Raw genomic sequence first — 27,116 nt, 5'->3', positions numbered from 1 at the left:
TGCACACACTGGGCATGGGGACCCAGGCTGCCAAATCACAGGGATGGGATCCCATGGGATTTGGATGTACCAGTGGGGAATGGAGCCAGGGCAGGCTGGCTTGAGACTCAGGGTCTGCACACCTGGCCAACCCACCCCAGCTACAGCCCCCAGGGAGGCAGTACAGCAGAAACAGGGATTTATTCCATGTATTCACCATTACTCAGCAAAAAAGGGGAAAAAAGCTTTACGGGAATAAGGATCAGTTAAGGTTTGACCGTGGTTTACCTTGATCCTGGCTCAAGAAGGTGAAGGAATAAAGGATAGATAAACAAAGGGGCGGGGAATTTCTTCTCCAAACATAATTAAAAGTCTGAAAAAGCTGTTTCATGCACAATTCTAGTGGCACAGGGGACTCTGAGACCTTTGGAAGGTTCAGTGTAGTCACGGTGCAGAGTATTTCGTGGAGGGAAGGAAGCTCCAGGCTATGGGAAGCACAAAGGAGCTGAAGAAGAGGGCAGTAAAACCCCTCTGGGAATTAAGGACAAGAGGCAGGAGAACAGGGAGGGGAATAGGATGGAAATTGTGCCTAGGGGAGGCCAGAAGGGGACTAAGCTGCCATGGGGACAAGGGACAGCTGCTGTTGATTAGCTCGGACATGCTCAGTCAGCCCTTGTCCCCTGCTCAGAGAGGGCTGTGGATTCAGCCCCCCTCCCCGGATGGAGCCCACACCACGGACGCAGCCCCCTCCTCAGAACAGCCCACTCCCACAGCGAGTCCGTTCGTGTGACTTTATTGGAGTGCGACACAAATCGGGGGCGATGCCAGAGGGTTTGGGGGAGCCACCCCGGGCTCAATCCCAGTCACCATCACCCTCGGGATTGTCATCGCGGGGGGGCTCCTGGAACTGGATGTTGGCCAGCATGTCGCGCATGGCCGCCATCAGCCTGTTCACCCCCTGGTTCAGGTCCTGCGCCGCCCCGGCCTCGTCGTCCCCGTCGTGCCGGCCGTCCCCCTGTGACAGAGCAGCACTGTGGTGGCAGGGGCAGGGACAACACTGGTGCCAAATCAGCACCAGGCTGTTCCCAGAGGCGGGGCCTGGAGCAGGAACACCACGGGGGAACGGTGCACCCAAACGGCAGCGTGCACTCACCTGCAAGTTAAAATTTGGCAACAGCGAGCGGAAGAAGAGGGATAAAGTGCTTTCATTGGAGGGATGGCTCGTCCTGGAAGACACAAGTGGCACTATGGTGAAGGTACAGCTCAGTTTGTGACTCCTCAGTGTGGTGTGGTAGTGCTGGGAGAACCATGGTGCTGCTGGAACCAGCCCTGAGGGATGGAACTGGGGGGTTCCAATGAGAGTCTGGATTCAGGCAACTCTGAGCAGCAGCTCTGAGCAAACCAGTCACTAAAAACACGACCAAGGCCAGGCTGAAGGGGCCTGGAGCAACCTGTCTAGTGGAAGGTGTCCCTGCCCACGGCAGTGGGTGGAATGAGATAAGCTCTAAGATCCTTCCAATCCAAACCATTCCAGGATTCCATGATTCTACCAGCTCTGCTCTGAGGGGGCTGGTGTGGAACACACACATGGCATCACCACAACACCAGGACTGGCTGTATTTAAACCTCCATTTACCCCAAACCCTCCCAGTCAGCTGTGGCCTGGGTTTTCCCTGACTTTTGCCCTATTGCTGGGAATGGCCAGTGGTGACAGGAAGCAGCAGGACCAGTCCAGCCTGTAACTCTGCCTGCCTGGAGCTCTTCCTCTGCCATGGAGGATGTCAACACCGAGTGCCCATGTGCAGCCTGGCCTGGGGCTGAGGCCACGATGAGAACACGGCTGGCACCAGCACCAGCAGTGCAGGTGGTACCTTTCCGGTCGAGTGTAGGAAACAATGGAATCCAGAGGAGGGAGGGGGTCAAATCCCATCACTGGCTGGGAGGTCACCTCCTGCAGGGGGAGGAAACAGGAGGAATTGAAGGAGAAAGGAAGGAATGAAGGAGAAAAGAAGGGATGAAGGCTGTGCATCCAGCAGCAGCAATCGTGGGTGCCCACAGAAGCTGTGAGTGACAGGGGTTAGGATGGGCCCAGCAGGGACACAAGTGCCACCACAACAGGTGCAGCTGCAGCCCCTGTGTCCCATCAGGCCCCTCACCAGAGGCAGGGCTGCTGTTGCCTCCTTCATCTCCGAGAGGATGATGTGCCGGTAGATGTTCCTGGGAGCGCTCTGGTACCGGATCTTCCTCCTGAGGCGGGGAGGGGACAGAGCAGTGAGCCCTGAGCAGGCACATTCCCATTTCTGCTGCTCCAGGCGCAGTGTCAGCAGCTTCCCTGGCTCTGGGGGACAAGGCCATATTGGATGGAGCTGGCTCAGAGTGAGCCAAAGGGAGTGGCACCTGCTGAGCTCTGGAGAATGAGCAGAGAGCTCAGGGAATGAGCAGACTGACCTTGGTTTAGGACTCTCTCCTGTTTCTCAGCACTGGGAAGTGATTCTAAGTTCTCACCTGCCCTGTGTGGCCACCCCTGCCCTTCCAGGCCACCCCTCCACCCTCTCCAGGATGTTTCCAGGGTGCAGGTGACAGCCAAGCCTGGGGAAGGCAGTACAGGATGTGCAGTGCAGGTTTAGCTCTACATTCCCGTTTGTGAAAAGCACGGAAGAGCCATTGCCTTCGTGACCTTCAGCATCAGACCAGCAGTTGTGGGGCTCTGAGCCCTGTCCCACACACTGGAACTGCTGCTGCCCAGGACAGACCCTCTGTCCCACACCCCTGACACAGGAACCCTGCCCTCCACCCTCTGTGCTCACTTGTGCTCAGCCTCCTGCACCAGCGCGTCCTGGGCCTCCACCATGCGCAGAACCTCGTGGACGTGGGGCTCCAGCCAGGCCATGACAGCCGGGTCCTTCCACAGGGCGTGCGTCCTGCCCACGTACAGGGACGTCAGCTGGTTCAGGGCGGGTGACTGGCTATGGGAGATGGCTGTTACTCACTGCACCCTCCTCCTCCTGCTCCTGCTCCTCACAGGATGGAGAGGGGTCAGCTCTGCGCTGCCCTTTGGCGTGGGAACACGAGAGGACTCGCAGGCTTCTGCCTGGGTGTTGCCATCCACCTCCACCACAACTTCTGCCTCCATCTATTTTTAAGCTAAGCAGAGCCATGAAATGAGGGAACGCTGCACTGGCCTGAGGGAGAGCTTTGCACACTGAGGAAGACCACGTGTCCAGGGAACACAGACTGGTTGGAGACAGCCTGCCCTGGGAGGACACACGCGTCGCTCTCCTCCCTGCACACACCAACAGGCTCTGGGGTGAACTTCTGACCCGTCCACCTTGAGGTGACGTGGGTCTGTCAGCCTGATCCAGAGGCCATTATGGAAATCCATTATCAAAAGGATTATCAAATGAGGCATTATCAAATGAGCCTACTCAGGGAACCCAAACAAGCTCCTCCATTAGCAGTCTGAGCACGCAAGATCCCCGCCGCCAGCAAAATCGATCCCTTCCCTTTGCTGAGAACATCTCCAGGCCTTACCTGATCTGGGCATTCAGCCCAAAGAAGGGGTGGGAGGCGACCCTGGCATCGGGCTGCACACTGCAGTGATCCAACAGAGGCATCAGAACTGCGAGACAAAGGCAGAGAACTCATCTGGACCTGCTGGTGAGGGGCAGTGTGGGGTGGGGTCACCCCGCAGAGTCACTCCCCTGCTCCAACAGGGGCATCAACAGGGACACAAGGAGGGGGTGAGGACACTGCTGGTCCCTGTGCTCACACGGGCATTATTTCAGTCACCCCAACGAGCAGCCTAGAAGACGTTTCCAGCCCCCACAAACTGAATCTCTGTTGGAGAGCTGGTTCTTCCTGCTGCACACACCCTCCCCGGGGCCTGAGGGCTGTGTTCTCCTTTTATGGACAGCAGAACCCATGGGATGAAAGGGAGAGTGATGGGCACCCATAGGGAGAGCACATCCAAAACAGAGCTGTGCCTCGGAGGGAGAGCCAAGGAGACTGGCTTGTCCTTGCTCTGGGCAGCCCCGAGGAGGTGAGACATCTCCCTGCTCTGAGATTGCAGCTCTCACCCTCCCCCATTGCTCACCCCTGACCATTGCTGGGAAAGGAGCATCAGCTGCTCTGGGGAGGGAGAACAGAATTGGGGAATCACAGAATTGTAAGGTTGGAAAAGCCCCTAAGATCATTGAGCCAAACCATTCCCACAGCACTGCCAAGGCCACCCCTAATCCATGTCCTCAGGTGCCATGGCCACGTGGCTTTTAAGTCCCTCCAGGATTGGGGACTCCACCTCTGCCCTGGGCAGACTGAGCCAAGGCTGGACAACACTTCTGCAGGAGGAATTATTCCCCATATCAAACTTTGAGGCCATTTCCTCTTTTCCTGTCCCTGTTCCATGGGAGCAGAGCCTGACCCCGCCAGCTTCCCCTCCTGTCAGGAGTTGTGCAGAGCCAGAAGGTTCCTCCTGAGCCTCTTTTCCTCCAGGATGAGCCTCCAGCTGCCTCACCTGCTCCAGCCCCTTCCCCAGACACGCTCCTGCCCCTCAGTGAGGAACCCAGAACTGCACCAAGCTGGGTGCAGGCACCACTGCTCTGCCCAACTGCTTCCACTCTGACTCAGGGCTCTCTCCTCAAAGGCCCCTGGCAAATTCCATCCGCCTGCCGGGAATCCAGTCCCGGCTGTCCCAGAGGAGGACAGTGACAAAGCCCTGGAGGGTGGCCCCACCGGTGGGGACAGACTCACCGCTTGGGAACATGATGAGAGCGAGCTGGATGAGCCGGGCCGCTCGCTCCCGGGCCTGGCTCCGCTCCAGCTCCGGGCGCTCTTCCTGCTGGCTCAGGAAGAAATAGGCCAGTGGCACCGAGAAGGCAAAATTGGGCAGCTGGGACAGATTCCGGTGACTCTGCAGGATCAGACAGAGAGTTACTGAGAAATGATGCTGTGCAGCAGAGCTGGGCTGTGTGGGGTTGGGGCTCTGCCTGCTGGGGTTAAATGAGTTCCCAGCCACTGGCTCGGTGCCCCCACAGCTGAGTGAGCAATTTTGAGTTCTTACAACTATTTGCAGGATCCAAGGATTACAGGAACCAACAGCCCAGCCTTTATGGATCATTCCAGTGCTGCTGGAATGTCAGTGAGATTCCCTCTGAAGGGCTCACCTGGTGGGGAGCACATCAGGCACCCACCACCCCCTCACCTGCTGGCCACTCACCTCCCACTCCTGGAAGAGGCGGGTCAGGAAGGTGTATTCCCTGGCCCGGAGGGACAGGAAGTCGATCAGCAGCAGCACACAGAGAGGGTCATTCTCAGGATCAAGGCTGGGGGCAGGGGGAGAGAACAAACTCAGTGTCACAACAGCTGAGAGAGCTGCCCTGATTTCTGAGTCAAACAGCCTCTCCCAGTGACATCCAGTGACTCAGCAAGTGGAGCAAACAGAACACGGTCGCTCCCGCATGGCCAGTGGGATGACACAGTGGTTCTCTGTCCCTACAGAGGGGACAGTCCATTGCCACCACCCAGGAGGATCAGTGGCCACAATCTGAGTAGGCCACACTTTGCTCTGCTGAGACTCCAAGCTCAGGCCACAGTTTGGCAGTCACAGACCACCCAGGGCCCCTCCTCACCCCTCACCTCTCCAAGGGCACCAGCACATCCCCAGAGCTGAGCTGTGCAGCTCCAAGGGGTGGGAATGAGCCCACACCAAGCCCAGGAGCAGTAGGACCCCCCTGGGGTGACTGCTCCCCACCCTTGATGCAGGCACCTACCTCAGGATGAGCTTGCAGAACTCCAGGGCTGTGCGGGGACAGCCCCTCTTCTCCAGGAACATCAGGTGCTTGAAGAGAGCCAGGAAGAAAGCCCTGCACGGGGAACAGCAGCAGGACTTAGAGGCCAGGTGTGGAAAGAAGCATTTTGTGCCACAAAAAGGGGACACAGTCATCAAGAGCTCCTCACCCCTAAGCATCACATCTGGCATGGCATGCAGTGCCCCAGACCCCCCAATGCTCCCATCTCTTGTTTTTGTTATCTTTCTATGCCAAGAACAGGGACAGGAAACTCACAACCTGCTCTGGAGACTGGGACCAAGACAAGTAAATCCCCCAAGTCCACATCCCACCTTGTCCCAGTGGTGTGGGGACAGTGACACAGAGTGGGGAGGCCCAACACCTGTCACTGATGGCACAAAACCTGTCACCCAGAGGGACTGAAACGTGAGCACCCTCCAGGTACAGCAGTTTGGGAGAGATGGCTTGGGTCAGCTGACTGGAAAATTCCCAGAATAAAGTCACCTTTCCCAGCAGCTGCAGAGCTGGAGTTACATAAAGATCCAGGCTGGGAGGAGTGTGAGTGCTGGGGGTGATGGCTGGAAACATGCAGCAAGCATTTTCATGACCATTTTGGGCTAAGAGGCACTAATGGCATGAGAAGGATATGACAGGGAGGGACAGTTCCTACTGCAGGGACAGTTCCTACTGCAGGAAGGCATCCCTTGGGAAAAGGGATGCTTTGTGCAGAAGCTTCCATGCACAAGCTGCCTGTGCTCCAGCCCCATCCCAGGAGCTCCCAGTACTAAGGGACACTCAGGGGTCTCCCTGGAGGAGCAGCAGTGGTGAATGTGGGTGGCTGTGGCCAAAGGGGGGCCAGGAGCTCCAGCTGAGCCTCCCCTGCTCCCCAGCCCTGCTCACCTGTTCTCTGGGTGCCGGTAGTCCAGCCTGCAGGTCCCGCTGGTGAGGCTGAACACGGGGTGGAAGGCGCACTCCAGGCTGTACAGAGCCCGCTCTGGGGACAGCAAGGGCAGTGTCAGGGACAGGACAGGGACACAGCACTGCCCTGCACTCAGTTCAGAGTGAAATCAGCTCATTCCCAGCCCAGAGAGACACAAAGGTACTTCACACAGCCTGCTGGCAACAGGTACCAGGGCAGTGAGCACTTCCACATAGATCCCACCCTGGGTGGCAAAAGGAACCATTCTGGGATTGAGGCTCCTGCCCTGCACTGCCCTTGCCAGGGAAGGATTTCACACCACCACATCTGCTCCTCACCTCGCTCTTACCTATGAGATCCCGGGCCATCTCCTGGTCCTCCTGCATGCGGCACACGTCGCTGAGCTGCAGCAGGGAGTCCACGTGGTAGGGGTTCATCTGGAGCAGCAGCTGCACGAGAGCATGCAAAGATTCTGTGTCATTACCAGCGTCTCAGGAACTTGGTCACTGACCCAGGTACTTTCCAGCACCTGCTCTGTGACACACAATGCCAAGAGTTTCCTTAACCCAACCCTGCCAGATCCATCCCCAAGCTGGAAGGGCACAGGGAGCTCTGTCCCCACCATGTGAAGGTTGGGAGCCCTCAATGTCCTCCCTGGGGCAGCTCCCTCCCAGCTTTTCCAGCAGGCCTTTGCTCATTGTCACTGTCCTCCTTCAGATCTCTCCCAGCTCCTCCTTCTCCTTGGAAAGGAGAGAACAGGATGCAGGCACTGTTACAGTTTGGGTTTTTTATCTATCCCTCAACAGTTCTGAGCATTTGATCAGGGTTTTGCATGCTCTGGATACTGAGGGGAAATTTGAAGACATCCATTACAAATCCAGGAATCAGTGGTAATGGATAATAACAATAAATAAATATTTACTTCCCGCTTCAGAGAGAAGTTTAATCTAAAAACTTTCTCAATTCATTAATTATAATATAAATAGGCTACTTTTCTTAAGTACCTAAAACCTCAGTTCAGTAAAAAATGCTGAAGCTAGTACCAATCTTGTCACAGTTTAGTTTGGGGATTATATTTTTTCCTCCTAAAACTGAAAAAATAAAGCTTCCAAAGCTCCAGAAGTTTCCATCTGCAGGGTGGGGACCCGCGGGACCACCTACAGCACAAAGACTGAATGTCCCAGGCTGGCCCAGCCCAGCCTGGAGCCACTTGCCTGCTGCTTAACCTCTTCCTTAAGGGGTAAAACTTTTTTTTTCCTTTCTAGTCCATTCTTTTTGCAGGGGACAAGGAGCACTCAGGGTCACTGTGATGGGAAAAAGCCAAGAAAAGCTCACCAAGACCTTTTTAACCTACCAGTAAGTGCAGAAAAAACACTCACTGAACTAGAGGCTACCAAAAAAATAATATTTTATGTGCTGAAACCACAGCAACAAGGTAGAGTTGGGCTCTAGTTATGCCAGGACTGTGGTGACCATGGAAAAATTGTTTGGAATTGCCAAATCCATCTGTTAGATCTTACCCTGATGGAAAAGGGAAAGACTTGAAACTGTACAAATGTCCTCAGATTCAGCCAGACCCCCTAAGAGGGTCAGAGCATCCAGATTAAAATACCATGGAAAGCCTGTCCTGTGTGGGGACTGAGCTTGAGCTGTCCTTGGGACACTGACTGCTGCACAGGAATTACCTTGGTTCCCTTAATCCAAATCCCTCAATCCAGGCAGAACTGCTGAGCTGGAGAGAGCCCTGCGGCCCTGAGCCGAGGGTGGGAAAGCAGAAGGAAGTAAATTTTATTTAGCAGACAATGGGCTCTTTAAAGGACATCTCCAGGGCATGTATCCCAGCTCATGTGGCCAGACCTTTCAGAGAAACATCCCTCAGTTATGGTTTAGTTGGGTGCAGAGCAATTTTGCTGCTGCTTATCACTCCAAACTATAAATGTTACCATACAGCTTAATGAGCTCGGACACGCATGAAGGACTCCCAACACAAAAGCCTGTTTTGCTGAAATACCAAGAAAAGACACATTTTTCATCATTGCAGGAGTTTATAAATAGAACAGCTGTTAGTTTGGATTGCCAGTTCACTATGGGTTTATACAATATTCCTCCTTTCCCAGCTAGGAGCTGAGACAAGGGAGCTTTGTTCCCACCCTTGCAGCCAAACGGACAGTTCCTGTGGGCTCCTCTCTCAGAAGGTGACCTGGCACGTGCTTGGCAGAGCCACCAAGGCTCAGCCACCAGCCACCAGACCTCCTCTGCACCAAGGAGGTCACTGATCAACAAGGTGACAGCACAGCTCAGCACTCAATGCTACCTCAGCCCACACAGAGTGACACAGGGCTCTGCTGCCCAAACAAGTCCTAGCAGTCCAAACAAGACTGGAAATAAATAATCCAAGGCTCTGCAGAGGGATCTGGACAGGATGGATCAAGGGGATGAGGTCAATTGGGATGAAGGTGAACATGGTGACATGGTGGGTCCTGCTTGTGGGTCACACCAACCCCATGAATGCTCAGGATGGGGAAAAGTGGCTGGAAAAGGACCTGGGTGTGCAGGTGACAGTGGATGGACACGAGCCCAGGTGGGCAGGAAAGCCTCTGGCACCTGGCCAGTGTCAGCAATGGTGTGGCCACAGCACCAGGGCAGTGCTCACCCCTGTGCTGGCATTGCTGGGGCACTTCCAGTCCTGGGGTCAGGTCTGGCCCCTCACCCCAACACAAACATCAAGGGGCTGGAGCATGTCCAGGGAAGGGCAAAGGGTCTGGAGCACCAGACACAGCTGAGAGAGCTGGGAAAGGGGCTCAGCCTGGAGAAAAGGGGGCTCAGGGGGGCCTTTCTGGCTCTGCACAGCTCCTGACAGGAGAGGGCAGCTGGTGGGGGGGTGGTCAGGCTCTGCTTGCAGGGAACAGGGACAGGACAAGAGGAAAGAGCTTCAAGCTGTGATAGAGGAGATTCAGGTCAAATATCTGGAACAATTCCTTCCCCAGAAGGGTTCTCCAGCCCTGGCCCGGTCTGCCCAGAGCAGAGGTGGATTCCCCATCCTTGGAGGGATTTAAAATCCGTGTAGATGTGGCACCTGGGGACATGGCTTGGGGGTGGCCTGGGGAACAGTTGGCTTAGAGGTTTTTCCAGCCCAGACAATTCCACTGGAATGCACCAGCCCAGACTCCCAGGGAGAGGGGCTGCAGGAACTCAGGAGGGAACAGCACCACCAGCCCAACGTACCACGATGTTGTTGGGGTCCATGGACTCCACAGCGTCCAGGAACTTGAACTGCACCTGTTGGTACTCCCGGTGGTGCTCGAAGGTGAAGTGCTGCACGCCCCTCCGGGTGTCCAGCAGCTGCATGGTGATACCTGCAGGGTGCAGGGGAGACCTGGGTAGCCCAGGAGCACCTCCTCTGCTCTCTCACAGCATCAGGAGCTCACTCCCGTCTCTGGGTCTAGAGATACATGTGGTTTTGGGAACTCACAGAGAATTTCACTCTTTTCCCCCCTTCTCATGAGTCCAAGTCCCAAACCCACCCAAAATGCCCAGGCCACTCATTCTCCCCAGAACACTTCTCATTATCCAGCAATTCTGCTGTTAAGATGGGAAGCACCCATGCCCTGTTACCTCCAAAAGAGGGGAAAACAAACCCAAATCAAAAAGGTACAACTCTACAGAGCTCTCTGTTGAGGCAGGAGGTGTTTCCACCAGCTGAGGAGCAGTTTCCTCTTAGATTCCATATCTCATGGTCCTCTAAGAGGGCAGGAGGCAGCCCCAAAAGCCTCACCTGTCTTGCTGTAGCGTGGCCAGGTATTCTTGGGAGCTGTGAGCCACATGCTGCGCACGTACTGCCGCTGCCTTTGCCTTGGCCTGGGGAGGGGAACACACAGGTCACAACTTCCCTGCACTGACACAAGGAGGAGGGATGAAACCATGTTAAAGGGAAAAATGAGATCCAATTTCTTCCCCACAGAGAGCTACACAGAGCTGAGCTCTGAGTTTGCCTTCAAGATACAGCATACCTGTGCTCAGGCTTTGCCTTATGTGCACCATCTAGGACAGCCAGTGCCTCCAGCATCTCCACTTCCAGAGCTTCTCTCCCTGTTTTTATCCCTGCCAAATTCTCAGCTGCCTCTGTGCTTCTAAACAGCTTCCCAGGTCCAATTAGGAGAGCCCCACATCCCTCTGACTCATCCCTCTTCCCAGCAGGGCCTTCAACTGGATTAGTTTAAGTTGTACTCAAAAATGCACAATTTATTGGCTCAGGAGCAACTCAGGATCAAGGCTACTCTGAGGGAGTCACTTCTCCTCAGAAAGGGATCACAGACTATCCTGAGTTGGAAAAGACCCACAGGGATTACTAAGTCCAACTCCTGACCCTGCACAGGACGATCCCAAGGTTCTGCAGTTTCTTCCTCAAGCACCAAATTCTATTCCAGAGACTGAACTCTCTCCCTCCTTCCACCTGCACTCCTCCAAGCTCTGACCTTTCCTGGTTTTCCAACCAGCTCATGGAAGTGAGAGGGGATTTTGTGGATGACAGTGAGCACAGTGGAGTGGATAAATGCAGAGACATCACACCCAGGGAGCAACAGGTTCCCTGGGCCCCTGGAAACAAGTGCAGGAGACATGCTGAAAGTATTCAGGGTTCACTCTCTGTCCAGAGGCTCTGGAATGGCAACAAGGGATGAATGGTGGATAAACAAACAAAATCAGTCTGCACTCTGTGACCTTGAGTGAAAGGACTTTGAAGGGTGGTTTGGAAATGAATGAGAAGGGAAAGGAGCAAAAGAAAAAGCAAATGCCTGTAAAAGTCTGGAGAAGTCTTTTCCCTTGTACACATGGCAGAAAATATTCCTCTGTCCCAATAAGCAGCTGTTAAATGAGTAACACACCCTGAGCCCAGGATTACCAGCCTGGGTGTGGCACTGGGGACTCCATGAGACCTGCCAAGGGCAGGACAGACACACCTCCTCTGATTTGGAAAGGCTTTAATATCAAATTGTGGACTCACCTCTGGTCCCCGAGCACAGCACGAGCCCCAAAGTATCTCTTCAACTCATTCTCTGGATTCAAGTTTCTGAGAAGGTGGAATGAAGAAAGAAAAGCTCCATCAGTTAAACAGTGCCACACTCAAATCTCTCCATCAACAGCCAGCACCCCAAAGTGCCTCTGGAAAACCCCCAACCTGTCACACACTCCCCACTGATCAGACACAGCATGGAGAAAGGAGACTGAACTACCAGAACTGGAAGGGAAAGCCATGCTCCATCAGCCAGGCTTTCTTGATGCTCTGCTCCAGAGCTGGGGAATACTGCTGCTGCCCTCTCCAGGACAGCTGCAGCCTTAGCTGGGATGTTCCTGGGAGAAGCCTGGGCTTGGGAGCACAAGTGAATCCCATGTCAAGCTTTACACAGCAGAGTTATTGGCACCTCTGCAGAGGCTCTCTCACAGAGGATCTGAGGCTGGAAGGTCCCTCTGGAGACTAATCTTGCCCTGCCATCACTGCAAGCAGGCCTGGCAGCAGAGAACACCCATCAGAACCAAACACAGCTTCCAGAGGAGCGGACAGGAGCAGGGATGTGCAAAACCATCCTGACCCTTTCACTCAAGCTGTGGAGTTCCTGGCTAGATCCCACTGGGAAGCTCCTCAGGGAGCAGGTATCCTGTGGCACCAAGGCCAGAGGCAGGTGGGAGGCAGCAGTACCTGTGCTCCACATAGAGCAGGGGCCGGCTGTCGGTGGTGATGCCGCCCTGGCTCTGCGGTGCCAGCCTGGGGTCCTCGATCCTCTCCAGAAGGCTGTCGATGTCTTCCAGCTCGTTGTCTTCCTTAAGAGAGGCAAAGCCAAGGCATTTCTTACAGGCTGAGTCACAGCAGCCTGCAGGTGACCCAGCACAGATCACACAGAGCTGACACCAGCTCATCCTGATCCCTAGGTGAGGGTTTGTGGCTTTTCAGAGAAACCCAGAATGGTTCAGGTTGGAAGGGACCTTAAAGCTCATCATGTTCCACCCCTGCCATGGCAGGGACACCTTCCACTCTCCCAGGGTGCTCCAAGCCCTGACCAACCTGGCCTTGGACACTTCCAGGGATCCAGGGGCAGCCACAGCTGCTCTGTGCACCCTGTGCCAGGGCCTGCCCACCCTCACAGGGAAGGATTTCCTCCCACTATCCCATCTAATCCTGCCCTCTGATAGTGGGGAGAAATTTCCCCTTGTCATGACACTCCAGGCCCTTGGTCAAAGACATTTTCAATATTTAAATAACCAGCCTTCACACTCTATTTTCCACAGAAACACCAAGTGACTGCTGTGAGCCTCATGACAAGGTCTCAAACACTCACATGACTTCAATCCAACTCTCCCATTCCCCATTTTCCAACCACCCCAGGAATCCATCCAGCAGCTCACATCCAACAGTTACACAACACTTTAACCCTGATTTCCCTCTATCTTCCCCCAACAAACAACAAGTGACACATTTCTTACGTGCCAGTTTCACATCCTCCTCATGATGTCCATGGGGGGAACACAGAATTCCATTCAGGACACCCAAGAAGCAGTGCCAGCCTCTGCCTTTCCAAGCTAAATTTAGGCCCTGTGCATGGAGTGCACACAGGAAAGGGAGAATGTGCTCTGCATGGAAGTGCTGGAACAGAGGTTGTATTATCCCTTGCTGGCAAACCAAACTGCCTGGGTCTGGGTGTCCCCCCAGCCTCCAGCTGGCACATGTCCCCCTGCTGCTCAATATTCTTGGATTGGGAAAGGAAACAGGCTCTCCAAGAGGGTTGTCCACCTCAGAAACTCACTCCTGAGTGGCATTCCCTGGGAGGTCTTTTCCAACCTCAAGGATTCTGTAATTCTGTGGACAGTTCAGACTCAAACCTCACCAGAAAACCAGCTCCCACCTGAGCCTCACTCCTATTGAATTAAGATCAATGACTTTAATCCATCTGCTGCTTCTACCTCTGGGGTCCTCAGCACTGGAACAATGTGGAACTGCTGGAATGAGTCCAGAGAAGGCCACGGAGATGCTCCAAGGGCTGGAGCCCCTCTACTCTGGAGACACCTTAGAGCCCCCTTCAGTGCCTAAAGGGGCTCCAAGAGAGCTGGAGAGGGACTTTGGGCAGGGGAGAGAGTGACAGGACAGGCTGGACAGGGCTTGGAGCAGCCTGGTCTGATGGAAGGTCTCCCTGCCATGGAATGAGATGAGTTCTAAAGTCTCTTCCAATCTAAACTATTCCAGGATTCCATGATCCCAAAGAGGTTTCTTTAAAATTTTGAAATGGCTTTTTTGCCTTGAATCTCTCCTACAGCACCTCAGAATTCCAACTTTGCCAACCCCACTGGAGGAACCAGCCTGATCCCTGCCTGAGAACACACACAGACATACCACAGTCTCTCCTGCTGAATTTTTCTTGGTTTTCCTTTTCTTTTTTTTCTTCCGTGGCTTGTTACTCGTTGCCAGCTGCAAAGACAAAGGGAAGAGCTGTCAGCATTCCCATGAACTGCAGGGGTGCCAGCTCCATGGGAAGAAGAGCATTTCCCACAGGGATCAGCACACTGAAGGTCCTTAAAAGAAACCAAAATTCACCCTGTAGTCTTTGTTAGTGGGTGGAAATCAAGACACAAGGAGAAAATGAAAAAAAGCACCAACGATTCACAAAGGCTTAAACCTCAGCTGACTTTCACATCCATGTATGAGGCTACAAAATCAGGAGAGAAACAAGTTTAGCTGTGCCAGGTGTGGAGGAAATGCTTCAGCTCTTTCAGTCCCCAGGATAAGCCGCATTTCTGCTTTTGGGGGAAGCAGAACTGTTCCCAGTTTCACTCCCATTTCCACAGAAACCAACACCTGACAAAGGTGCCAGCCCCAGAGTGCCTCTCCCTGCAGATGCAACTGCTTCAGCTCAGGGTGCTGGGGGGATTCCCTAACCTGGCTGGCACAGCTGGGAAGCACATTTCCAGGATCTAGCAGGAAATTCAGCAAGGGATCACAGCATCATGGAATGGTTTGGGGTGGAAGTGACCTCAAAGTTTATCCAGTTCCTACCCCTTGTCTAGGCAGGGACACCTTCCACTGGACCAGGCTGCTCCAAGCCTTGTCCTGGCTCTATCCCACCTGGAGCTCTGGGAGCAGCCACAGGTGTGTCCTGCAGCGCTGGCCCAGCAAAGTCACCAGGTCAGGAGCCCTGGACCCACTCTCCAGAGCACTCCCAGCCCCTGGGCTGGTAGAGGCCACTGGCACAGCTGGAATGCACACAGACATTGGACTTTGCTCCTCTGCCACCCAAACCAGGGACACAAACCCCAAATGCACAGCAAACAAGTGAGACCAGGGGCCAATCCCCTTTGCCCCCCCTAATCCTCTTCTCCAGTGAGATCTGGGCTGGGCTTGCCATGGAAAATTGTTAATTAAATGTCTTTCTTACAAAATCCTGCAAGGAGACATTTCTGGGCTGGCACAGACCACAGGAGGAATATTGATACCAATGACAACAAATCACTATGGGAAGAAGAGGTTCAGCATTCAGTTGACACTACTTGAAATCTTCACAACCCCTGTTCCAAAACAAATGCCTCCTTGAGATCACTCCTCCCTGGCCTGACCTCAGTGCTCATGTGGACACAGCACAACTCCTTCCTTTGGTACCTCCTCTCTGCAGCTGGAGAATCCCTCTGGATCCTACACATCAGACTCAGCACCAAACTGCCCACCCTCCCCCAGATGCGAGTCCCCAGGTCTGAGTGTGTGTGTCCTGTCCCTCCCCTGGATCCCTGGGAGCAGTCACCGTTTGGTCCAGCTGCTCCTGCCCCTCTCTCTGTCCATCACCGTCCGTCTCCTCGGTCACAGCCCCTTCCTTGCTCCTGTCCTTGCTCCCCTCCTGGTTCCCTCCTGCCGTGTCCTGATCGCTGAGCCGCGTGTCCGGCCGCTCCTCTCCGGCCGCCGCTTCATCCTCTGACTCCTCAGCTGGGATCTGTAAACAGAGGGACAAGCTGCAGGGACAGCCCAGGGATGGAATTCCCCACAGCTCTGCAAACAGACGGAGTTTTGGACATCCCTCGTGTCACCCAGTGGCTGCCTGGACAGTCCCATGCACGTAGAGAGGAGCGCAGGACCACCATGATGTGTCCCCTCACACCACGGACCCCAATTTCCCTTGGAAGAGCTTCCAAACCCAGCCTTGCCTATGCTCCAGGCCTTGGCCAAGGACAGAGAATGTCTGGAGAGCAGGACCAGGACCTGTCACCCCAAGGACCCAGCAGTGCCACCAGGGCCCATGTGACACTCAGCACTGGGATCCTGCAGTGCTGGGAAGGTGGCAGGAATGTTCCTAAAAACAGTTCCACCAGTCCAGCTCTGACAACATCCAAACCCAGCACTCCCAGGCCTCTTCTCCCAGTTCAGCCCCCGTTGCTGCCTCCCACCCTTCCCACTCACCCACCACCCAAAGCGATCACTCCTACCCCAGTCATTGACCCCAAATCACTGCCACACACCCTGCCACCGCCACTGTGAGCCCCTCTCACTCACTGTCCCCCTGTTCTCTACAGCCACCCTCAAACCCGTCAGCCTCTGCCTGTCATTCCAGCCACCCCAAGTTACTGTCACCTCAGCTGTCCCCCAGCAATGTCCTCATCCGCCAGCCAGCTGTCATACCGAAGTCACTGCCCCCAGTTATCCCCTCAGAAGTCTCTGTCCCTCCGAGCCCCTGCCACCCCAGCTGCCCCTCAGGAACCTCCCCCCACCCTCTGCACCCCGGAGCCCCCTGGCTTTGCCCCCCCTCACCAGCTCGAAGCGGTTGCTGACGCCGGCGCGGCGCGGCCCGCGGGACCCCTTCCCGGGGGCTGGCGGCGGCCCCCCCTCACGGGCGCGCTCCGGGCCGGGCTCCAGGCCCAGCTCGCCCAGCCCCGGCCCCTCCTGGCCCCGCTGCTCCCCCCGCAGCCGCCTCAGGGCCCGGCGCGACATCGCCCCCGCCCGCTGCGCGCCTGCGCCCGAACTGCGCCTGCGCACCCGCCGCGCGCCGGCCCCGCCCACGCCCACCGCGAGCACCCATTGGCTGATGCTGAGCAGGCCACGCCCCCTGCGAGATCCGTCACGCTCCGCGCGTGAGACCTGTCCCGGAACCGGGAGCGTGGGAACGGGGCACGGCGGGGACACGGCGGGGACACGGCCCGGGACAGGACCGGGACACGGGTGGCGACCGAGGCACAGGCTGGACTGGGCCCGCGGCTGGGAGCGCGCAGGGATGCGGAAGGGGCGTGGGAATGGGGAGCGGGACGTTCCCACGGTGCTGTGCGGGGTCACGGGTGGGCACAGCGCGGGCGGGAAGAGGGATGGCGGCGGGAGATGTGCACGATGAAATGGAGTGTCCCCCATCCCCGATCCCCTCACACCCCGCAGCACCCTTCACCCCGCTCCCCCGTCCACTCAGGCACTCAGGAGCAGGCACGCAGCCCCAGGGCAGCCCAGCGGGTTTATTATGGAGGGGACATACAGAACAGCCATGCCAGCCCAGGGCACCGGGCACCCCGGCACAGCCAGGGCTTGGCACAGAAGCGGGGCCGGGGGGCGAACGCAGGGGCTGTGGGTGTCCCACAGCAGGATCCATCCCTCAAGAGCTGTCCCGCAGCGGGATCCGTCCTCCCGGGGGCTGCAGGTGTCCCACAGCAGGATGCATCCCCTCGGAGGCTGGCGGCAGGGACAGAAGGGGACGGCGGGGACAGCGGGAACGGGTCCTTTTGACCCCTGGTCCATAATGTATATAAATATAGAAGCTGTGTGTATCCATCCTATGTATATATGTACATCGGGGGGCTGTGCCGGGGTGACCGGCACCCCCGTGGCGACCGTCACCGGGGCTCCCGGCCCTTCACTTGAGCCACGCGTCGCTGTAGAGGGAGCGAGCCTTGGCGTGGCGCCGGGACGCGGCGCTGGCGTTGAGCACGGCCACGCTGCGGCGGCTGGAGCTGACCACGTCGGTGACGAAGCCGGCGCAGTCGGAGCAGACGTCGCGCAGGACCGAGCCCTGGGCGTAGATGTGCGGGAATTCCTCCTCCACCCGGCGCCAGCACGGCCCCGAGAGCGAGCTGCGGCACAGGGCACCCCGTCAGCCCCCGCCGGCGGAGGAGGAGGAGGGCAGGGGGAGAGGAAGGCTCAGGGACTCACTGGAAGGGCTCCCTCCGGCGCAGCGGCGGGGCCTTGGGCAGCAGCGAGCCCGGCAGGCTCTCGAAGCCCAGCGCGTAGACGGGGATGTGAGCCAGCTTCTTGGAAGGCATCTTCATCTGCCGGAATGCGGGAGTCAGGGCGGGGTGGACAGGGACAAGGATGGGGTAGGACCGAGTTGGGATAGGGATAGGGCACGCAGGGATGGAGATGGGTCAGAGGTAGGTGCAGTGACACGGCAGGACAGGAGTGGAGTGGGATGGGACAGGGACACGGGCACTGCCCAGAGCCAGTCCCTTACCTTTAGACTGCAGGAGCTACAGACAGACCTAGGGACACAGAGAGAGGTGGGTGAGAGGGGTCATTGTGGGGACCCTGCTGCTGCCCTCTCAGCCCTGTGACACAGCACAGCATGGGACAGTCTGGCACATGCTCACCTTTTGCAGAAGAAACATGACGTGGGCCAGGAGAAAAGAGGAAACTTGGCCCTGCAGCAGCAGCAGACCTGTGGGCAGAGCAGGTTGAGCTGAGGGTGGGTGGGTGGGGACACATGGCCCCCAGTCCCTCCAGCCCACCGTCCCCATTCCCACCTTCCCCTTCCGCAGGCTGCTGTACAGCTCCTTGCTCTGCAGGAACTTCTCCATCTCAGCCTTGACCAGCACCCTGCGCACGTTGATCATCTCCTCCACAGTCAGGGCCAGGCTCTCCACGGGGTGGCTGAACTCCTGTGGGACAGGGTGGGATTTCACTGTGGCACAGGGGCAGAGTGTCTCTGGCACAAGGACCTCCCAGCCACCATGTGTCCTTGTGCCAGGCTTCCATGTGCCCACAGTCATGCTTGCCTGGTGTCCCCAGCCCCCAGAACCCACCAGCCAGAGGTGCTTGGAGCTGCTGGCAGGGGCAGCGCTGGATCCATCCTCTGGCCTCTCCTCCACAGCGCCGAGGGCAGCCCTGGGCAGTGCTGGGCCATCTGGCAGTGGGTGGCAGCTGGCAGGGACAGAGCCTGCAGGGAGGGACAGGGAGGCCACGGCAAGGACATGTTACCTGGTGCCACCACTGCTGAAAGGCGTGGCACAGACCCCTGGGGCATGGGGACCCCTGGCAGTACCTGAGCGGGGCCGGGGCTCAGGCTGTAGCGGCTCTGGGTCCTGGGGCACAGCCTGGTCACCCCCCAGCTGGCTCTGCAGCTGTGCCAGGTCCCGCTCTGAGAAGGAGCGATCCCGCTTCAGCGGCACCTCCGTGGCCGGAGAGTCCTCGTCCTGCAAGGCCATGGGCACTGTGTCACCAAGGGCACCCTGGCACCCCCCGTGTCTCCCCACATCCACAGGTTCTCCCTTGCCTCGGAGAGGTTCATCTCCTCCATCTCAGCCAGGGTGGGTGCCTTGAGCAGGACGCGTGGCCGTGGGCGCGGGGGCACGGCGCTGGCTGGGCACCGGGACAGCTCGAGGCAGGAGCTGGAGCTCAGGCGGCCAGCACAGGCGTGTGGGATGCAGGGCAAGGAGCTGTATCCTGCAGAGGGACGGGCTCAGCACCATGGGGATGGGCACACAGGTGACACAGCACAGCAGGGAGGGGACACCGGTACCTTTCTGTTCCACGGGCCGGAGCTTCCGCTCCTGCCTGATCTCCTCCAGGATCTTCTCGTGGAGCGTCCTCTGCTTCTGGGGCAGCGGCCGCAGCCGCCGCTCTGATGCCTGTGGGATGCACAGATGGCACCTCAGCTGTGGCCATGGCTCAGGGATGGCACCCATGGGACCCACCAACACTGTCATGCCAGGGAGGTGCCCAGTGCTGGCACTCACCTGCTTCAGGGGGGGCCGGGAGCGAATGAAGTCGAGTATGAGCTCGTGAGCATCTTTCTTCACCCGGGGGGGGATGTCTCCATCCACCTGGGGAGGGAAGGGGTCAGTGCTTCCTGCTGGCATCCTGGTGGCAGGATGGAGGGTGAGGGGCCGCCACGGTGGCCACGCTCACCATGACCTTGCGGAGTTTGTAGTTGCGGGCACGGATGTCTTGCATGAGCATCTCGAAGGGCGTGAGCTGGTACTCGGTGGGCAGAGGGTTGAACTGCTTCTCCTGCACCTTCTTCAGCTTCACACCGTGCCGCAGCTCCCTCATCAGCTGCACCCACAGCCGGGCCTGGGGGGACACACAGACACAGCATCAGTACCCACCTGTGACCAGCACAGCCCTCGTGCCCGGCCACGCTGCCCTACCCAGTCTGTGTTGCGCAGGTTGCCCAGCTCTGCCGCCGGCCGCTCCTCCTCTTCCTCATCCTCCTTCAGCTTCTGCAGTAGCTGTTGAGGCACAAGATGCTGTCACCCTGTTCTGGTGGCACTGAAGGTCCAGCCAGGACTGTGCCATGGGGCTGCAGCACTGAGATGCACCCCAGTTCCTGATTCCCAGCCAGCATAGCAGTCTGGGAGAGGCCAAACACCGGCACCAGCAGCCGTGGTTGGGATCGGCAGAGGGGGCACAGCAGTGTCCCCAGTCCCTTGTCACTGCAGTGGTTTCCCCAGCAGGGCTGTGGTGCCAGCAGGCACCCATGCTCACCTCCTTGGCATCGCGGATCTTGGCGAGGAAGGCCATGAGCTCCACGGTCTCTGCGAAGAGGGCGCGGCAGACAGCCTGGTAGTGAGCCGGGGCGCCGGCGGGATCGGCCAGGCGGGCGGCACAGCAGCGCATGGCCTGCCCGAAGGTGCGCACGGAGCGAGGCGGGCCCTCGCCCCCCTCCTCCTCCTCATCCTGCCCCCCATAGCCCTCGTCGGCCGTGGCGCAGCCGCTGTCCTCCGAGTCGCTGTTGGTCATCAGGTCGATGAGCTGCTCCAGGCGCGGGCTCAGCTCTCGCTCCTCGTTCTCGTCCAGCCCCCAATCCAGCGCCCGGTACACAGCAAAGCCCAGCGACTGCACCATCTGCGGGGACAGCACCGGCTGGGGACAGCACGCACTCTGGCACCAGCTGTCTCCGTCCCCTCCTTGGTGCGGGGTCCCGTCCCAGGACCTGTGACCCCCGGGCGAGGGGGACAGGAGGCTGTGCCCAGCCCGTACCGAGCTGTGATGGCAGACGGGTGCCCCACGTACCTGGGCTTCGGCGGAGGGCGTCAGCAGCGCGGGCAGGTCTGGGGGAGGAGGGCAGAGTCAGCACTGGTACCCACAGCTCCGAGCTGAGTACCCCACCCCGCATCACCCAGGGATGTGGTACCCACACCCTGAGCTGCTCACATCCCCACTGCTCCTCCCCCAGCTGGGATCCCTTCCCTGGCTCATCCTGTGCTGTCCTGGTCTCAGGGCATGACTCCAAGGGACAGTGGGCACCTGCACCTGAGCCCTGCTATCAGGCAGTGCTGGCACAGCCTCCCAAAGGGCACATTGAGGGGGCACAAGCACCCATGTACCCCTCACCTCCAGGGCTGGAGGGAGCTGAGAGCTCTGCATCCATGGGGGGATGCCCCCTGCACCCCTCTGGGATGTGGGCACTGACACTGTGGGCACCAGCAGTGTGGGGACTGGCAGCCACAGCTGGAGCATGGCACACACGGGGAGCCCAGGACATGCTTGTGGGCAGCTTGAACCCTCCTGGCAGCTGCAGGAAAAGGAATAGAGTGGCCTCTGCAGTGTCCCCAGAGCTCCCTGCTCTGCTTCCCTCATCATTAGCTCTGCATTGAGCTGATCAATGCGGCAGCCACCAGGATGTGCCAGTTGTCTGCCAGAGTGTGCAAGCCAGGAATGGACAGGAAAGCCAGCACGAGTGGTAGCCCTGCCATGGTACCACACACATCAAAAAAACATGTCCTGGACTGTGCCTGGCTCCCACTGCAGTGCCAGCACCTGGATGCCACCTGGTGGGTCCCAGCAGCTCCTCCCAGTCACAGGGGGAAATTCCCATAGGACAGGGGCTGGGAGTGGTTCTAGAGGGTGCTGCTGGCTCACCCAGCCCAGACCCAGCCCTGTGCCCTGAGAGAGCTCCAAAGGCATGTGCCAGGCTGGTGCCACCACCTGCAGTGGCACCCAGAGGCACCTGGAGCCCTCCCATCCTCAGGCTTCCCGGTGAAAGCTTCACTGGTTCATCCCTGGGGAGATGGCTCAGGTTGGCACAGACGCAGCCTGGGAGCAGGAGGTGGCACAGTGGCACTGATAGGTGGCACTGGCAGGTGACACCGGCTCCAGCCCTGTGGTGGCTCAGGGCAGGGTGTGGGGCCATTCCCATGCAGGACCAGCGGAGCCGGTGTGACCACGCCATGCCCAGCTGCCACGGGCACGTGCCATGTCTGTGCGTGTCCCTGCCCTGGGCATGGAGCCACCTGTGCTGAGGACACACAGTGACCTGCAGTGTCCCTGCCCCCTGTGAGTGAGGCCAGGCAGTGACCCCACAACACCAGGTGCCATCCCCGGTGGCCTCGCCGTGGGCCGAGACGGGTGGAGGCGTTGGCCACGCTCCAAGTGCTCCTTGTGGCGTCGAGCCACCGGTGTCACCGCTGGCAGCCAGCCTGGTGCCACTCTGGAACCGTCACAGCCATACCTGGCAGTGCAAGCCACGTGTGGAAGGATGGCTGGGAGGCCAAAGGTCAGGGATGGGGCTGTCCCATGTGCCACTCCCGGGGCCTGGAGTGGGGGACAAGGTCCCCTGCAGTGCAGATGTGGGCGATGGGTGCCCGTGGATGTGCCGTGTGGGTGTCCATGTGTTGGTCCATCTGTCCTTGCTGTGTGTCCTGCAGCCCCATAGTGGGTGCCAGGACCACACAAACACCCACATTTGGCTCCAGCCTCACTGGGACACCCAGTGCTAGTGACCTTGTTGGTGCCAGTACCAGTGCCACACCAGTCCCAGACCCCAAAGTCACCAGCCCACCCCCTCGCCCAGGCCCCAGGCCACCCCTTCCACCGATACCGGCAGAGTTGGTGTCAGTCCCCCTTGCCAGGGCCAGGCCTTGGGGCTCACCCTCATCCCTCCGGTGCCACCTTCCTGCTCCCCGGTGCTGGGACCACCCCTTTTCCTGTCCTCCCAGTCTCTCTGGTGAGCCCCTGCGCTGCTGCCCTGCTGCCGGTGCCTCGATGCCTGTTCCCCTCTCCGGTGCCACTTCTCCTGCCCATCTGCCACTCCGGTACCGGTCCTTCCCTGCCAGTCCTTCCCGCCGGGGCCTCTGCGGGTCACCCCGATGCCGATACCCCCGGTCCCTCCGCGTCCCCGAGGCTGGCGCAGCACCCTCTGCCGGTGCCGGTAATTCCCGGTGCCGGTAAGTCCCGGGTCCCTGCTCTTTGTGCTGCTAAGTCCCGATGCCCCGGGTTCCGGTACCAAGAAGTCTCGGTGCCAGTAAGCACCGTAGGCTGCTGCCGGCCCCAGCAAGTACCGGGGCGGGTAAATCCCAGCGCCACACTCCTGGTGCAGGCGAGCCCCAGTGCTGCCGAGTCCCGATATCCCAGATCCCGGTGCTAGTTAGCCCTGGTGCCGGTAAGCTCTGGTGCCGGTAAATCTCAGATTCCCGTTCCTTGTGCTGCTAAGGTCTGGAGCAGGAAAGCCCCGGTGCCGGATCCCGGTGCCGGTAAGCTCCAGTGCCCTGCTCCCGGTGCCTCTCTTTCGGTGCCGGTAAGCCCCGGTGCCCCTCTCCCAGTGCCGGTAAGCTCCGACAAGCCTCAGTGCCAGTAGGTCCCGGTGTCCCGGGTGTCGGTGCCGGTAAGCCCCGCTAAACCTTCGTAAACCCTGGCGCTCCCGGCTCCCGCGGTGCCGATAATTTCCAGTGCCGGCAAACCCCGGTGCCCCGCTCTCGGTGCCTGTAAGCCCCGATGCCCCCGGTAAACCCCAGCAAGTCCTGGTGCCCGTAAGCCCCGGTAAACCCCGGTAAACCCCGGTAAACCTCGGTAAACCCCGCTTGGCGGTGCCGTCCCGTCCCCCCCCCAGCCCGGGCGCCGCCCGCTCCCGCCCCCCCCGGCGGTGGCGGCGCTCACCGTGCGGCGGGGCGGGCAGGCGGAGGGAGCCGTCGGCGCGGAGGCGGATGTCGGCGGTGCGGAGCGGCGCGGGGGCGACGGGGGCGGCGGCGGCGGCTCGGCAGCCCTGGAAGCAGAGCGCCCAGGCCTGCTCCTCGTTCAGCGGCTGCTCGTAGCACTTCAGCACCTCCTCCAGGGACAGCTCCCGCGGCGGCCCCGCGCCCGCCCGCGCCATCGCCCCATCCCGCACCGCCGAGCGCGGGCGGGGCGCGCCGGGCGGGGGAGACGGGGCGAGGCCGCGCGGGGCCACGCCCCAACAAGCCACGCCCACTCCCGGCTCCCCATCCCGCAGCGCTGGGCGCGCGCCGGGGGCGGGGCCACGAAAGGGAGGGGAGGGGCGGTGAGGATAGGCCCCGCCCCTCGCACCGGCACCGGTACTGGTACTGGTACTGGCACCGACACCGGTACTGGCACCGGGCTCGCCGCAGGCGCCCGCCGGGAGGGGCCACGGCGGCGCCGGGAGGCACCGGGCGGCTCGGGACGGAGCGGCGCGGGGCGGGGCTGGGCCGGGCGGTTCGGGACGGTACGGAACAGTAACGGTACAGTACGGCGGGGCATGACATGGCACGGCACGGCGAGCTCGGTACTGTCGGGAATGGCACGGTATGGCGCGGCACGTTACAGCACGGCTCGGTGTTGTTTGGCACAGCTTGGGACAGAATGGGATGGGACAGCAGTGTGGCACGGCACAGCACGGCTCCGTACAGCATGGTATGGCTCAGAATGGCACAGCTTAGTGTGGCACGGCACAGCTCGGCTCCGCATGGCTCAGCAGGGCACATCAGAGCTCAGCACCATGGCATAGCTCAGCACAGCATGGCACAGAACAGCTCAGTACCGATGGCATGGCTTGGCATGGCATGGCACGGTACAGCACGGCACCGCTCCGGCCCGCCCAGGCTGCAGGGCTGGCAGCAGGGAGTGGCTGCCCTGGGCTGGCTGGGTGCAGAGTGCAGGGTTCAGGGCACACAGGATGTGGATTGCGGGGCAGGCGATGGGGGCAGTGCCCAGCACGGGTGCAGAGCAGGGCTGGGTGACACCCCCGAGGGACACGAGACCCTCCCTGTGCCCCAAGAGCAGCAGGGTGGCCGTGGTGCATGGCTCGTGTCCCACTGAGCCCACATGTGGCACAGACCGGCAGGGACATGATGGCCTTGGCACCAGGGTCACCTGGGGACACTCGAGCAGGAAGCAGAGCAGGAACACAGGATGCCAGGGACCACGGGGATCCCTGCCACGAGGCACCTGCCCTGTGGGGTGCTGGGGGAGCCCTGGGCACTCGGCTGGGATGAGGAGCTGGCACAGGGAAGGGGCCAGGCTGGGACAGGAAAACTTCCTGGAGGGAAGGACAAGAGCTCCAGATGCCAGAGTTTTGTTTGGGCACGGCCAGAAGGTGCCAGGATGAGCTGGAGTCTTTAGGGAGACAATATCCTATGGGAATATGGTGTGTGGGGTTGGCATCCTGCAGCCACTGGGAAAGTCTGACTTTAGAGCAGCATCACCTTTGGGGACCAGCTGGTTCCTTCAGACACACGGGGAGGGCAGGATTGTCCTGACAGAGCAGAAAGGACAACCAACACATGGGAAAGGTCAAATGGAGCAAATGAACACTCTTGTCATGATGAGCTTCCCATTTCCATGATGGAAGGAGAATAAAACCCTGTCTCAGCTCCATTAACCGATGAGCATAAACTGGGATTGATCCCAGAGCTGTGCTGGGACAGGGATGGAGCTGACACACGGCTGCTCATCCATCCCACATGGCCAAAGAGCTGCTCCAGGGCTGGACAGGTCTGTCAAAGAGTGTGGGATGGAGCCCACCCCAGAGAACCTGAACAGCGCCAGCTCCATCTTTGGGGAAGAAACTGGGATAATGGAGCTGGAATACTGAGAAACACAGCCCTGCCTGGTGCCCTGGGGTGTGGGAAAGGGGAGAAGGGGTACAGGTGATGTCTGTGCACCTCCAGGAATGCTCAAATGCACCGTGGGCAGGTGGGACCGTGTCACAGGGACTTAGGAGCACGGTGCCAGCTTCATCTGCAGCTGGATCCACACGGGATCCTGCACAGCTGGAGCACGATGTGTGAGTCTGAACTGAGAGCTTTGAATGCCCTGTTTACCCTGGTTTGGAGCCTGTTTGGAGCTGGGAGGAAAGCTGCCTGTGCTGCCCACTGGAGCAGGGCTGTGCCGTGCTGTGCTGTGCTGTGCTGTGCCGTGCTGTGCCGTGCCGTGCCGTGCTGTGCCAGCTTTCCAGCGCCTCCAGACACAGCCGGGGCGGCACCGTCGGGGATGGGAGCAGGAGGACGTGCGGCGTTTGAAGGAAAACCCACCCTGCAGGATTCATGCAAAGGCATTTGCATGATAAAGCAAGGAGCCCTTTGCTTTGGGTAAATCTGTAATTAATACAGAATCGTGTAATTAAAAGCTACCGGCATGGAAAACTCAAACAGAAGCCAAGCGTGTGTGTGGATGAGGGAAACAGAATTAAAGTAGAGTTAAACAGAGGGAAAGAAAGATGAAGTGTTTGGGGAATGGTGTCAGAGCACTATGGGAGGGTTGGATTCCTGGCTCCTGCAATGTGGAAGCAGGGAGCTGGGATGGATCAGGCAGAGCCCTTCCCCAGCTGCCTGCAGCAGGCCTGTGCCTCTGTTTCCTCGTGGATAATCCATTCCTGTGGGTTTCAGCTCCCATATGCAAAAAAATTCCTTACAAAGCCTGGATGAGCGCATGGAGCACCTGTGGGGTGATGTGCCTCTCCTGCTTTCCCTCCATGCTGCAATAAACTGGGAACATGGAAGGAGTGAGCATTTACAGCAGTTTGCTCCTGCTGTATGCTGGGCTCGGATATGGCCAGAGTTTGAGGGGGAACACTCTGAGAGACACCTTGGGGACATTTGTGACCACTCTGGAGACATTTGAAACGCCCTTGGGAACCTCAGGGACACCATGAGGACCTTGGGGACACCATGAGGACCTAAAGGCCACCCTTGGAAACTCCCTGAAGACCTTGAAGGCATTGCAAGGACCTTGGGAACACCCTTGGGAACACCCTTGGGGACCCCGGGAATAAACTCCAGGAGCACTCTGGAACACCAAGCTCCTGGTCAGATGCACGGTGGGGCCAGATGTGGTGGGGATCCCAAAATCTGGGGCTGACACAAACTTGCAAATGCCATTGGGGGTTAAAGCGACCCAGGAACGTGACTCCCCAGACTCGGTGGGATCCCAAGGCACTGTCCATGCCGGACACTGTGCTGGATCTGCCGGCTGCTGGCATCATGTGCTGCTGACTCAC

The 27,116-nt window shown here is 58.8% G+C and overlaps 2 protein-coding genes across 3 annotated transcripts; both read right to left on the bottom strand.

The window, feature by feature from the left end:
* Positions 1 to 756: 756 nt before the first annotated feature.
* Positions 757 to 16,642, bottom strand: TCF25 (transcription factor 25). Its single transcript, XM_033069912.2, has 18 exons — positions 16,463 to 16,642; positions 15,465 to 15,650; positions 14,066 to 14,140; positions 12,380 to 12,501; positions 11,687 to 11,752; positions 10,460 to 10,542; positions 9,910 to 10,040; positions 7,034 to 7,133; positions 6,666 to 6,759; positions 5,748 to 5,840; positions 5,195 to 5,300; positions 4,729 to 4,888; positions 3,511 to 3,598; positions 2,787 to 2,945; positions 2,136 to 2,226; positions 1,851 to 1,930; positions 1,133 to 1,205; positions 757 to 994 (listed from the first exon to the last, which is right to left on the bottom strand). Exons 1-18 carry the CDS (start codon positions 16,640 to 16,642, stop codon positions 833 to 835), a joined length of 2,049 nt encoding a protein of 682 aa, XP_032925803.1. The 3' UTR covers positions 757 to 832.
* A 489-nt stretch (positions 16,643 to 17,131) lies between these two features.
* On the bottom strand, positions 17,132 to 24,063 carry SPIRE2 (spire type actin nucleation factor 2). Of its 2 annotated transcripts, none has more exons than XM_033070026.1 (15): positions 23,783 to 24,063; positions 20,921 to 20,958; positions 20,393 to 20,752; positions 20,056 to 20,136; positions 19,814 to 19,978; positions 19,642 to 19,728; positions 19,425 to 19,533; positions 19,179 to 19,348; positions 18,948 to 19,098; positions 18,709 to 18,842; positions 18,430 to 18,564; positions 18,277 to 18,344; positions 18,141 to 18,168; positions 17,843 to 17,958; positions 17,132 to 17,763 (listed from the first exon to the last, which is right to left on the bottom strand). In XM_033070026.1, the coding sequence occupies exons 1-15, from the start codon at positions 23,994 to 23,996 to the stop codon at positions 17,547 to 17,549; spliced, it is 2,073 nt and encodes a 690-aa protein (XP_032925917.1). In that variant the 5' UTR covers positions 23,997 to 24,063; the 3' UTR covers positions 17,132 to 17,546. The 2 variants fall into 2 exon arrangements, with proteins under 2 accessions (XP_032925917.1, XP_032925918.1); XM_033070027.2 differs by lacking the exon at positions 23,783 to 24,063 and adding an exon at positions 22,779 to 23,197.
* Positions 24,064 to 27,116: the final 3,053 nt, after the last annotated feature.

The sequence above is a fragment of the Catharus ustulatus genome, chromosome 11 (assembly GCF_009819885.2).
Source record: "Catharus ustulatus isolate bCatUst1 chromosome 11, bCatUst1.pri.v2, whole genome shotgun sequence".
NCBI classification, from domain to species: domain Eukaryota; kingdom Metazoa; phylum Chordata; class Aves; order Passeriformes; family Turdidae; genus Catharus; species Catharus ustulatus.
The sequence above is the reverse complement of the archived record's forward strand: the minus strand, read 5'-3'. Positions and strand labels throughout refer to the sequence as shown.

What these genes read in the sequence shown, in the direction of transcription:
- SPIRE2 (XM_033070026.1), bottom strand. Translation starts at nt 23,996, where the DNA reads ATGGCGCGGGCGGGCGCGGGGCCGCCGCGGGAGCTGTCCCTGGAGGAG. An exon ending in ACAAACTCCGCAAGGTCATG is followed by an intron (nt 19,729 to 19,813) that starts GTGAGCGTGGCC and finishes TTCCCTCCCCAG; the next exon opens with GTGGATGGAGACATCCCCCC. An exon ending in TGAGCCCCGGCCCCGCTCAG is followed by an intron (nt 18,843 to 18,947) that starts GTACTGCCAGGG and finishes CCCTCCCTGCAG; the next exon opens with GCTCTGTCCCTGCCAGCTGC.
- TCF25 (XM_033069912.2), bottom strand. Translation starts at nt 16,642, where the DNA reads ATGTCGCGCCGGGCCCTGAGGCGGCTGCGGGGGGAGCAGCGGGGCCAG. An exon ending in AGGAGCAGCTGGACCAAACG is followed by an intron (nt 14,141 to 15,464) that starts GTGACTGCTCCC and finishes TTGTCTTTGCAG; the next exon opens with CTGGCAACGAGTAACAAGCC. An exon ending in GGGCTGAATGCCCAGATCAG is followed by an intron (nt 2,946 to 3,510) that starts GTAAGGCCTGGA and finishes CATCTCCCATAG; the next exon opens with CCAGTCACCCGCCCTGAACC.